We start from the raw sequence: 14,178 nt of genomic DNA, 5'->3' as shown, positions 1-14,178 counted from the left end.
CCGACTTATTCTTAAAAAAAATTGTATTTTGTAAAATTATTTAAACAATCATATCTCATTCTTTTTAAGTCGGATTGACATGTGGTTTTTTCCAACGTATAATTTAGAGTTTTTTTTTTTTTTTTTTTTTTTTTTTTTTATTTTTATGATTTTAGACTATAGTTTTGTTGTTTTTGGTGTTATATTTGATGAGTTGTAAATCCTTCAAAGATAAGATATCAAAACTGAAATATTTCAGCTTTTTAGCAATAAAATTAAACTTCTGTATTATCTGAAATTCTTTAAACAAACATATCTCATTCGTTTTAAGTCAGATTAACATACGGTTTTTTCTAACGTGTAATTTAGAGTTTGTAGATGATCATAGACTATAATTTCATTGTATTTTGTATTATAGTCGATAAGTTACAATGCTTCAAAGATGAGATATCAAAGCTGAAATATTTCAGCTTGTCAGCAAAAAATTTAAAATTTTGTATTCTGTGAAATTCTTTAAACAAGCATATCTCATTCGTTTTAAGTCGGATTGACATGCAATTTTTTCCAACATGTAATTTAGATTTTGTAGATGATTTTAGACTATAATTTTATTGTTTTTGGTGTTATATTCAATGAGGTACAATCCTTATCAAAGCTGAAATATTTCAGCTTTTCAGCAAGAAATTTAAACTTTCATATTCAGTGAAATTCTTTAAAGAAGCCTATCTCATTCGTTTTAAGTCAGATTGACATACGCTTTTTTCCAACGTGAAATTTAAAGTTTGTAGATGATTTTAGACTATAATTTTGTTGTTTTTGGTGTTATATTCAATGAGTTACGATCCTTCAAACAAATGGTATAAAGTATAAATAATCAAAGTTTGACCGGTCCAAATGGCACAATAAAGGAAAATGTATTCATTTTTACGAGTTATACCGCATCAAACCAAAAATATATATATATTTATTTTAACAAGTTGTAACATATCAAACCCAACAATATATTTGTTTTAAAGAGTTGCATCAAATCCAAAAACATTTTTAACAAGTTGTATCGTATGCATATAAAATTGTACCGGTCCAAACGTGTCCAAGAACCGGAAAACCCAGACATGGACCTAGACCCGGTAAGTGTCATTCAGTCTGATCCACAGTCCACAATATTCTTCGAAACCGGTCTGGTTCGGTCTGATCCGTTCCAAATGCTCACCCGTAGTCTAGACCTTCAACGATTAAATCTAATGGTTGGATGCTTAATCTTTAACAAATGATCATATTACCATTTTATCTTTTTCTTATTTTGTCCTTTTGTTCTTTTTTTACATTTATTTATATTTTATTCATCTTTTATTATATTAAGTAATAAGATTAAAAAAGTTGTAAGTCACGAACACATAAAAAATGTTGATTATAAAAATTAGAAATCAATACTTGAATAAAACCTTTGGACCTAAATGAACAAAGTTCCTCTATTGCATATGTTGGATGCCTTTTCGTTGATGTTATTAGATGCTTCCAACATACCTATTTGATGCCTTTAACGCTCAAATACATGATCGTGAATTGATCAAAGAAATAAGAACTTGTTTACCCATGTTAATTGTCATTGATGATGTCTCTTCTGTTTTCAACAAAGGCAATGTAACCCAAAACCCGAGATCCTTAAAAGACAGTGAATCAGTCTCACTAAAAGAATTAATTTTTAGAATAAACAAGAATGGTTTTGATTTTTTTTATCATGATACTACCAAGAACACTAGAAGTGACAACGGATAAATGTACTTTGAAAAGTGTAGTGGTTGGATCAAGTGTTACAATGAGTGGAAATTCAAGGAAATTTTGTTACGACTCGTTCAAAAACATGTGTAGGCAATTAGGTCAACTTTTTAATTCCATTTTAATATTATTGTGCTGCAAACTTATAATTGGTGGAAATTTTGAGAAAATAAACTTAAAATATATTTACAATTATTTGGAATCAAAGGAGTACTTGGGTGATTGCTCAAATTTCCGCATACCCACACAATTATATATGTTCTTGCAGAAGAAGCAAATGAGAAAACGAAATCATTAATCAAATAAAAGAGACTTGAAAATGTGAACCGAAGGATAGAAGAACTTCATTAAGTAAGAGCAATCAAAGTCCAAAAACAAGAACAATGAAAGTTTCGAGACACTCATCTCCAAATACGAATAGAAGGTTTGCAATTGAGTCCTAATTTCTATTTTACATTCACCAATTTTTATGTGCCCATGTTAAACATAAAAACTAATATAATAATAGATGAAGAAAATATAAAATAAATATAAAAAGAAACAAAAAAGTGTAAAATTGTCATTTATTAAAGTTTAACAGCCCAAGCGTTAGATTTTAACGATTCAGGTACCAAACATACAAGAAAATGAAACCATATGAACCACCAATATAATTATACTGAAAATAAACTTGGACTAAAGTTGCTTCTTTCAGTATACCATAGGGACCATTTATGTAATTTACTTAAAACTTTGTACTCGTTCACGGGATACATTATACATACATGATGGAATATACTTCGAAATGCCACTTTCTAAAAAAAGTCCAAAAGTTTGACAAAAAGCCAAGAGAAAGAGTATTCCCGGAGAAGTTGCTTGCTGTCTACGCATCTATTCTATTTAAATTCATTACTTGTCTTCATTTTCCTCTTTCTAAACCGCTGTTTGCTGTTCTTCTCCTAGCTTTTACCTGTTTCCTGAAGAAGAAACCTTATTAAAGCCTCAATTCATCATCTTCTTCAACTATTTGTTTTCCAAATTAGGTTTAGTGTTGATAGATCAGTAGTTGTATTTAACATTCAGCTAGCTGATCCTGTGAAACGTACGAGTGATTAATCGTAGCTTTAGCAATGGCAGAAGGAACGATGGTGACGAACGAAGGAGATGAAGCGTTGATCGGTTTACCTCCGGGATTCAGATTCCATCCGACGGATGAGGAGATAATAACTCATTATCTTACACCAAAAGTCGTCAACAGAAACTTCTCCGCTAGCGCCATCGGAGAAGTTGATCTGAACAAGTGTGAACCCTGGGATTTACCTCGTAAGTTCTTCCGATCAGTCGTCATCTTTCAATTGAATTTCTCTAACTATCCACAATTAATATCTTCTTATCTAAAAACAATCAATTTTACGAAATTGCACCAATTGATCGTCTCATGAAGAGATCTATCGTCGTTTCATAAGTTTGTAAACACTAAACAGTAACCCGAAAGATTCAGACAATTTCGTCAATTTTTTATTTGTTCTAAACAAAAATTGAAATTGCGTCATCATTTCTCAAAATTCTACCATAATTGTTAAGAAGGTGCATCATAATTAGCTGCTGATAAAAAGCGATAAACTTTCCAATTAGGGATTCGTGCACTATGATGACGTTAAAAAGTATAGCTATAGCTAGATCCCTCTTTTCGTCTCTTTTCTTGATTGTGAATTTAAGCTTTCTTGCTTGAATAACTGTAAAAATATTCTGCAGGAAGAGCAAAGATGGGGGAGAAGGAATGGTTCTTCTTTTGTCAAAGAGACAGAAAGTATCCGACGGGGATGAGAACAAACCGAGCAACTGATTCCGGCTACTGGAAGGCCACCGGAAAAGATAAAGAGATACATAATAAAAAAGGAAAATCCACCGGAAAGTTGGTGGGGATGAAGAAAACACTTGTTTTTTACAAAGGAAGAGCTCCAAAAGGGGAGAAAACCAATTGGGTCATGCATGAATTTAGACTCGAAGGCGACTTCTCTTATTACAACATGTCTAGAGCATCCAAGGTTCAAATCCCTATGCACCCGTCACCTTTTTTATTCTTTTTTAATTTCATTTCATAAAAAGACACGAATATAATCAATATATATTAATCATGATTGTTATTTTTGTTGATTTGTGGGTTTCAGGATGAATGGGTGGTATGTCGTATTGTTCAAAAGAGTACAGAAATCAGAAGAAATAATCCAAATAATGATCATCATGGGATTAATTCTTTTGTGGATGAGTTATTGGATATGCCACCATTGATGGATACTCCGGCTCCATATTTGAACCCGGGTTCAAGTTACAACCACTCGGATACAAATAACATCACCAACAACCACAAAGAAAATGCAAATGCTCAAAAATTCAAGGGTTTGGTTGATAATGATAACTACCCATCCTATTTCTCTCATGTCCAACCTCAATTACTTCAAAAAGATCAAGATTACAAAAACTTCATTGTTTCCCCTTATAATTACAACTTTGACACCAACTCCTACCAAATAAATCCATTCATTAGTGATCACCAAAGTAACTTTACATGTGCTAATAGTTTTAGTACAAATTTCCCTTATTTATCATCTGGGTCGACCCGTTACATGGGTCGGTCTAGTGGGTTAGAAGGGGAGGAGGAGACAGGTGTCGGACAGTGCAAAGTGGAGCCATATGTTACGACTAACACCAACCAATCAAGTAAAATTAGTGTGACATCACAGGATACTGGGATTAGCAATGAAATAACTACAGAAATATCTTCTTCGTCCATGCATGATATTATGGGGCCGTATGATCATCCAGATGATCAGCCGGACCCATCTGCGCTTTCGGAACTGGATTCTTTGTTGGACTATTAATCAGCAAAGATCATGGCTCGATTTAATTGCTTATTTAACATTGATTGTTGATCAAAATCATTAATGGTTGTTAGGATCTTGTAATTAGTTTATCTCCTAGGGTAGAATAGTTAGTGAGTGACTTGTATTTTCGTGGTTTTATTTTTAGGTTAGGGAATTAATTTGATGATGTGACTAAACTTCATGTAAATTCATTTGAATTGTGTACATATGTTATTTAAATCGATTTAAGTGTATGGTTATCAACTAGTCTACTCATTATGATGTTAAACCACTTCAATCACGTCTTTAATAACACAACTACATCACTTTAAACTTTTGTTGCTTTCAATTCGTTATTAATTGATTTCAATCATGCTACAACAATTATTGATATCTTACGAGTTTAAAATAGATTATCCAAAATCTATAATCATTTCCATCGATCGATCTCATAAAGTTCAAAATAAACTTCTTATGTTTCTTAAAAATGTTATTATTCCAGTACGCTTAATTTGAGTCGGTCTATATCAACCCCACCTCAAACATATCATGTGAAAGGAAGATCAAGTATACAATTGCTCGTTGTGTGGTTGATATAATTACAACCCACATAATGTTGTTATTTAAACTCTAACCATTGACTTTTTCTACAATATACAATACTCAAACCAACTATATTAATTAATAAGCATGGATTTATCTTAAATTTATAGGATCATTTTCAAATACTTTGATAAAAGAATAATAAATAAATATATAAAAACTTACGTGCACGTGGAAATATTTTGAATAGTAGTGTGAACTAAAAAACAAAAAAATAATAATAATAATTAAATTTAAAACCAATCAGCATGTTTTAATCTTTCACATCCGAATAAGTAATTCTTTAGTGATTATATATCGATGTATACAAAATTATCAAATGAAGGGTTACATGCATGCAAATTTACTTGTAAATAGTGCAGTAGTAAATGTACAAGGGTGACGTCATGTTACGTATAGATAGCAAAAGACGAAGGTGGTATATTCCACTTCCAGTTGGTTGGATTGTGGAGTAAGGTATGTAAACTGTGTCAGAAGACTTAAACGCAGCATGTGGCGAAATTTCAGGGGTACACCTGTAAATATATTATATAATTTTCACTCTTACCCCTCCTACTTTTGCGGGTTTGCATATTTAACGGACACGTTTCCGGCGGCTTAAATTCAGGGAATATGACGACGATTCTTTCATCATCGGAATCTTCTTACGTTATTCTCTACCGCCGGCAAATACTAATACTAAATGATCACTGTTTCCCTCTTCCTTAAGTATCTCCAAATAGAATATCATTCTCATAAGCAATTGTATATAGAAAAAATGTTTTGTTAAGTTGGTAGGTGAAAACTAATAGTCGGTAGAAATTTGAAGCTAAAATATGTAACTTTCAGTTGTTTGGATTTGTTCGGCAAAAATAATTTGAAACCTTTTAAAATTTATAAGGCATAAAATACATAAAATCTAAAATCTAAAATATCTTAAAAAGTAACTTGAATATCTTTTAGCGCTTGTTTGGCATATAAACTTTTAAAGCTTTTGAAAGTTTTTACGAAAAAAAAAAAAAAAAAAAAAAAAAAAAAAAAAAAAAAAAAAAAAAAGATGGAGAGTAAGAGTTTTTTGTTTTTATTTTAAACAAAAAATTTATTAATCCAAAAATTATTTAAAAAGTTCAAATTAATAGCTTTTAGGAGCTTTCATGAGTTTGGGAGCTTAATGTAGTTTTTGGTTTTAATGTAATTTCACATTAGAAACTAACAATTACTTTTACTAAACATTTTATATGCAAATAAAAACTATAACTTCTAGCTTCAAGTGACAAAGAAACATTTAGATTTGAAGATATTTGTTTAAAATAAAGGCTTTATGCATGTACATAATTCAAAAAGAAATTAAGAACTAAAAAACGAAAACCTTTGAAAACCTCTTAAAATCTTGGTTGAAAAAAAATACCTTAAATAAAAAACACATACTATTTATATACTAGTTGGGTTAATAATAATAATAATAATAATAATAATAATAATAATAATAATAATAATAATAATAATAAGAGAAATTAAATTGATTCCTACTTTTTATGCCTACAAATATGCCTACCCAATAAAATTATGACAAATGTCATCTTTCCATATTTTTTAAACTAAATCATTAAGACTATATTATGAATATATCAAATACAATTAAATTGAATGGTGATTTGTCATAATTTTAGTGGGTAGGAATAATTGTAGGAGTAAAAGGTAGGAAGCAATTTAATTTCTCTAATAATAATAATAATAATAATTAACGAAATTGTTTACAAACCATTTAATACATTCAATGGTTTTTTTGTTTTATGTATGGTACATGCAAATAAAAGCATTAAAACCATGAATGTTTTAAATCATACGTATTTAAACTGTTTTTGTCTTATAGTTTTGAGGGTAAATAGTGTCGTAGTTTGTAATGTGACAATCACTGTCAAGAATGATGTATGTGAGGTTAGCATTATCCATGAGATTGGGAATTGTGCTTCACAAGGAAATCCACAAGGGTCCAATTATTGTCGCTTTTGGTACAAGTTATTCCCGAAGTAGATGTCATTACAAACTACATCTTCTGAATGCAATTACCCTCCTTCCACAATGTTCTTTCTTCAACTTCAACCCTTTAATTGTGAACTCTAGTTGATCTACCCCATAATTTACATATGATTACACTATTGTAATAATCTTTTTGACGTTAGAGCAAATTAGTTGCAAGGGTTTTTAGTCAGTTTCAACTGCTAGATGTTGAATGAAGTTAATTAGCTCTGAATCCTCTGATGTTGACTGGAATTGTCCGACTCGTAGTATTAATATTATTTGAGAGCTAGAGACAATCATGTTATTTAACAACACACAATCATTTTGAAGGAAAATTAGAATTGGTGTAAGATTTGAGTCTAAATAATACTACCGGATTTTAAAATTCAAAAGTGAATAATTTTTTTGAGATGATGAGCATAGGTAAAGTCTGCTTGGAGATATTGTTATTTAACTCTAACAACTGGTACTCTATCATGTATTAATATGAACACTAGATAAAATCATAAAAATGTGGTTGCAACTTGCAAGAGGTGGATTTCGTCAAATCTTTGAAGCATTAGATATGGCTATGTAACACCAGTGTCATTCAGATAAAAAGCAGATATAAAATGGATCGGTCTCTTGCCATTAAGGCTGAACATGGACAAGGTGATGAATCTCAAAATCTTGGGCTCGGTTGGATTGAGTCCGCAAATTTGAGAATTTGTCTCGACACTTGGTTTCATATTTCATAAGTTTAGAGTACTGTTTTTTGTATTTAGGGTATATTTGGCTGACTAGCTGAAAATACTAGTTGTTAGTTGTTAATTGAGGAAAAATCGCATTTGATAAAAGCTAGTTGATAAACTGGCTGAAAAATACAGAATATCGTAAAAGACAAGTGTGTGTGTGTGTGTGTGTGTATATATATGTGTGTGTGTGTGTGTGTGTGGAAGAGTTTTATAGAAAATACATAATTAGGGCTCCATATGTTACAACCAATGAAAACAAGACAACCTATCATTTTAGATCATTTTACAATAAACCATATGAATAACTTTTAGAATACATTACTTATTAATAAAGAAATGAACACGTATCACTTAATCATTGGTTCCGACATATGTTGTACTAGTTATGCATTTTCTATTGAACCTACATACACACGATAGATTGTAGAAACATTTGAATGTATATATATATATATATATATATATATATATATATATATATATATATATATATATATATATATATAGGTTCCGTTGAAATTCCGAAAAAATAGAGATCTTGAGATTCAACATCAGCCACATATTTCTTATTTGTCGCTCTAGCCCTGGCGTACCGACACATGGGAGTGTTATAAACATTCAGTGCAACTCGTTCTATTTCCCCCTGCCACCTTCCCCACTGCCACTGCCACTATCACTACCACCACCTCTGTTAGCAACCGACCCATCACTACCACCTCCGTCAACTCTGCTACACCACCTCATATGCTACCTACCACCATAATCATATATTATTATTCAATCTGTGAACATATATATATATATATATAATCATTTATGATGTATAATCATATATGATTATACCTCTCTGTCATATAATTATTTATGATTAGGCATATCCCAATATTATCGATACTCTGGAGTGTTAGAGCGGCAAATAAGAAATATATCGTTGAGGTTGTATCTCAAGATCTCTATTTTTTAAAAATCTCAAGTGAACCATTATATATTACAAAAGAATTAATATGCATTTAAAAGTTTTCATTTCCTCATTCTAAATCATTTTTATAGTTTTATCTGGGTAATTTGAATGTTTAATTGTTTTTCTCTTAGAAAAAAGGGTTAGTTTTTTGCATTGGGTTCTTTCTTTAATTTGTAACTCTCCTTGGATGGATAATGTTACATTGTTGCTTCGAAGAGACAATGTCTTTTAAGTGTTTAATTTATTGAAGTCGAAATCGTAAAGTTGGTCCTTATGAGTTACAAAATATTATGGACATGGTTCAAAAAAATAATAATTTGTATAGGGTTTACTTGTTAAGTCCCTAGACAAAAATGTCCTACGAACTTTATAAGGTTTACATGTTGAGTCCCTAAAGTTTTTGTCGGGCCTTATGGGTCCCTAAACCAGGATATGACATGCTCTTTTAATCCCTGTCAACCTGTAATATTAGTGACCTTTTAGACAAAAAAAAACTCATATTGTGCCCCTATAAAGCTAAAAAAATAAGTTTGGGGATCAATTCGTACAAAAAAAACTCTCATTTTCTTCTAAAGTCGATTCGCACTCAATTCGTACCCTCCCAAGAAATCGATCATTGTTCTTCTTTCCGTCTTCACCCTCGATCGTCACACACACTCACCGAAGATCACAACCCTCTTCCCCTTTTAATCGATTCTCGATCACAACCCCCTTCCACTATTTTCTTTGATTCGATTTCAAATCTTCAAGGAATTGACCCTTTCCTTCCTTCTTCTTTGTTCAAAATCGCAAAGGCTACCTCTCCTTCTCCCTCCAAGTTGCAAGTTTGATGGATGCGATATTGAGAAAGATGCGTGGGTTTGATGAGGTTCACAGAGAAAATGAGAGTTAATCTCTTTTTTTCATCGATTTGTAGGTGATTGGTTCTAGTGGCTGACTGGTGGTTTTTGTGGGTTATGGGTGCTCCAATGGTGGCTTATTTCACGAGACAAAGGGAATGATAAGTGTCTTTGGATTTAGCTGTTGTGATATTGATTCAGTGGTGATTAAGGTGGGTTATGGTGGTTGTAATGGCTAATAAAATTGTTGAGCATCTGCGCTAACGGTTGATCTAAAACCAATTGGTGTTAGAAAGGACACAACCTTACCCATATAGCGCATTCAGCCATCCAGGACTAGGCATTCGATTGTTGCGCCCCATGCCATCGTGCGAGGACTTAGTCGATGCCATTTTTGACCCCCAACAATCCCCCCTCAGAAATTGCTCCCTGAGAGAATCGAACCCTCGCCACTAGCTCTGATACCACTTGTTGAGCATCAACGATACCAGTTGATCTAAAACCAATTGGTGTTAGAAAGGGCACAACCTTACCCATATAGCGCATTCATTCCTCTAGGACTATGCATTCAATTGCGGCACTCCAAGCCATCGTGCGAGACTTGGTCGATGCCATTTCTGACCCCCAACAAAAATGTTGATGAGCACTTAGTTCAGGAGGCTACGAAATGAGTGTGAATCGGCTTTAGAAGAAAATGAGAGTTTTATTGGTACGAATTGATCCCCGAACTTTTTTTTTTTTTTGGCTTTATAGGGGCACAATGTGAGTTTTTTTGGTCTAAAAGGTCACTGAACCGGCTATTACATGTTGATGGGGACTAAAGGAGCAGGTCATATCCTAATTAAGAGACCCATAAAGCCCAACAAAAACTTTAGAGACTCAACTTGTAATCCCTAGAAAGTTTGTAGATCATTTGTGTAGTATTTTACTATTTTAATTTCTTTTTGTCATTATTGTAAATTGATTAGTCAACTTTTTATAATTAAAATATAAAATAGGCCTACCCTACCCCCACTATATCCAGTAGTACCCTCTTCCTCTTTTCTTGACTCTATCTTTCTCTATTTATCTCTCTCTCTCTCTCTCTATCTATCTATCTATCTATCTATCTATCTATCTATCTATCTATCTATCTATCTATCTATCTATCTATCTATCTATCCTCCTACCCCTCCTCCTCATACTTCTAACCCACCTTCAACGAGGGAAAATTGAGGAAACAACGAAGAAACATAAGCACCTATATTGTGTTTACTTTATGATAGAAAAGCAGGATGGATTTCAAGGTCCGATTTTAGGGTTATTAAGGTTCAATTTTAACTATTTCAAGGTCCGATTTTCATTGGATTCTAAACATCCATACAACTACTGAGACGAAAACAAAAGACTAAGAAGGTATATTTTTTTCATTATATGATTGTTTTATAGTTTCTTAAGATTTTATTGAACTTGTGATCATGTTTAGTTTTGGGGTTTGTTTCTATGCTTCCAATGTGCACCTTTGTAGCCTTGTTTGAATCCCCTAAACCCTATCAATGGTATCAGAGCCACTAATTAATTTATGTTAACCATATTTTCATGATAGTAGAGTGATTAGATCGGGCCTTTACAAGTTTTAAAAGTTAAAAGAACCTTTTTGCAAACTGAAAATCAATTTAGGGTTTAATCTGGAAAAAACTGGTTCTTCCTTGCTTACATAATATGTTGCCTTAGTATATGTAACACATCGATGATGGATCTACCCAAACCCCTAATATATGAATTGTGACACATGCCTTTCTGTTATGCGGCACAATCTGACACGTGTGACGCTGCAAGTGGAGTCGTGCATACAACGCTTAGTCACTGTTCACAAATACATAACTTTTCGATTTTTTTGATGCAAGTATACTTGGTTACTTTTCTCATCTAAATCAACTTTACAAATTTAATGCAAATCAGATGGTTTTACAAATATTAGCTATCATCTTGTTTGTTAGTTTTAATTGTCTATTCTAATTAACTAAAAGATTGTAATATCCTGATTTTCAACCCAAATGTTTTTTTATTTATTTAGTATATCAGAGTATAATTACATATGCGGAAACATGTTGTGAATGTATATGTGTATAGTCGAGCATTGCCCTTATCACGAATCAATGAAGTACATGATAACCATTTATATTTAACTGGGGTAAGTACGAAGCTTAGTGAGTTCCCTAAAATACCATGTGTCACAATATATATATATATATATATATATATATATATATATATATATATATATATATACACACACACACACACAATACATACATATAATGGCTCACGAACTTTCATAGATCCACCAATAATACACATAACGACCTTCAACATAAAGTAGGTTCGCTCGTTATCCTTCAACATAAATTTGGTCCTCTCATTGGCCTTCATCGTAATGGTGGTCCGCCCAAGTCTATTAGCCTTCAGCACGATGTTGGTGTGCCCTCAACTCCCACATAATTTATGAACATAAATATAGTAGACAAATAGTCCAACATAACAAGCAACTAACTAAACTAGTCTAATTACCTAATTGCATACTACAGAGAAATTATATCTTAACATACAAAGGATACATACTGGAGTATACAATATAGTGAGAAAACTCACCTAGATAATTTCTCATATGATTAACAACTATTCGGGTAATCCAATTGGCGAGCAACGTGCCTAACGAGTATCAACCTATAATACGATAATTTTATTAATATATATGGAAATCTGGTAGGAATTAGATCCTTCACTAATTCCAAATATACTTTCACGACTATCAAATAAGGATCAACCAGGAAGGACAATTGGGAGGCATGACCATTTCGACATATAGTATTCTAGAATCCAACAACCAAGCCAAAGCGCCCATTCTAAGCACCTCCCCTATAAGCAGACCAATCAAAATATTTAACTAGAATTAATGACTAATCTGGCACTTATAGATTCCTAGTAACAGCTATAAACATGATTATATGTTACCCTAAAATCATAGTAAGCATAACTTAACGTACAAAGATTTCTAGCGAAAACCCAAAAAAGTTTCGAGCAGGACCTCGATACCAAACACTTCTATTTGTCGAACTATTCTATGCCGCAACACCTAGTTAATAAAATTCCTCATAACGCCAAAAAAAACCAAGAGAATTTGGAACTAGAGAGAGTTGTGAGAGTTGTGGTGTGAGGAATAAATAGGGCTTATGCCGGTAATTATAGGGGGATTTGAGGAGGCGGGTCGCTCGTTGTATCCATCTATGTCACGCGCTAAGGCAACATTGTCCCTCTGCTTCACTGCCACGTGTGGTTTTCCTGTGGTTCATACCTCACTTCTACAAGTTGCACTCACCGCTCGTACGAGATTTAATTTTCTTCCAAAAATTGTATTTTTCTCATACAAGTTTCGTGTTTTTACGTTCTTTATATCTACGTATAGTTATCGATGGGTAGTATAACTTTCATTTAGGCTCCTTCGGCTAATTCTTGCGACATCCATTCGTGAAAGTCTTTATATTGACGAATTTCTATTCACAAGATCTTCAACTAGCATTTAAATTGTTTTGCCTAACAATCGTCCGATTTGAATTTCGATTTCTATGCTACACACTGTTGCGTTGAAACTTCAAAAAATCATAACTTCCGTATATGAAGTCAGATTTTGACGTTCTTTACATGTATAATCTCGTGTTTATGACTACTACGACTTTTATTTAAATCACCAAGGATAATAAGTATTATATTTCTACTTCGTATTAAATACTCCTGTAAGGAGAGAACGGGGTGTTACAACTCTCCCCTACTTAAAGAGATTTTGTCCCCGAAATCCTTCTCCCAGCGTGCCTTAAGACAGTGCCTTCACACCATCTTACCAGGGGTACTCAAAGTGAAATTGGGACCTGGACAATGCCTCTTCATTGATTTTGCTCATCTGTGCTTAATAAGTTGTAAAACTTTGTTTTCTATCTTAGACGTACTCCCAAATTTCTTGCAAAGCTTTCCAAAAGTGGAAATTGGTCGTTATGGACTTCCAAAATTTATGCTCTACAACTGAAGATCGGCTTCATACATAAAATGTCAATTTCTTCCTTTGACTACGAACATTTTCGACTCGTTATAATGTGATTAACTAGGGAAATTTTTATCGACAATATCCTAACATAATCCATTTTCCAAACATGCCCCTAAAATGGCTTATGGCATACCATTAAAACATACACGAAAGTAGAATACAAATAGTCTTTCTACCTAGTTTGGGTGCTCTAACAACCTGCATTTTAACTAAGGCCACTATAATAGGTTTACAAGTTTGAAAACTCTTAAACCAATACTCAAGTACTGGTGACAGACTCATTATATCCAACCTACTAGATTATAATGAACAGTAGGTCACCAATAGCCTTCTTGCATGGTTCTAACTACCTTTCCTATCTCAA

At 32.7% G+C, this 14,178-nt stretch overlaps 1 protein-coding gene across 1 annotated transcript; it reads left to right on the top strand.

Moving 5' to 3' along the window:
- The first annotated feature begins 2,659 nt into the window (after window positions 1-2,659).
- Window positions 2,660-4,806, top strand: LOC145002188 (NAC domain-containing protein 87-like). The gene is made up of 3 exons (XM_078961480.1): window positions 2,660-3,057; window positions 3,490-3,782; window positions 3,906-4,806. The coding sequence occupies exons 1-3, from the start codon at window positions 2,865-2,867 to the stop codon at window positions 4,614-4,616; spliced, it is 1,197 nt and encodes a 398-aa protein (XP_078817606.1). The 5' UTR covers window positions 2,660-2,864; the 3' UTR covers window positions 4,617-4,806.
- Window positions 4,807-14,178: the final 9,372 nt, after the last annotated feature.

The sequence above is a fragment of the Lactuca saligna genome, chromosome 6, assembly GCF_052625555.1.
Source record: "Lactuca saligna cultivar CGN05327 chromosome 6, ASM5262555v1, whole genome shotgun sequence".
In the NCBI taxonomy this organism is placed as follows: Eukaryota; Viridiplantae; Streptophyta; class Magnoliopsida; order Asterales; family Asteraceae; genus Lactuca; species Lactuca saligna.
The sequence above is the reverse complement of the archived record's forward strand: the minus strand, read 5'-3'. Positions and strand labels throughout refer to the sequence as shown.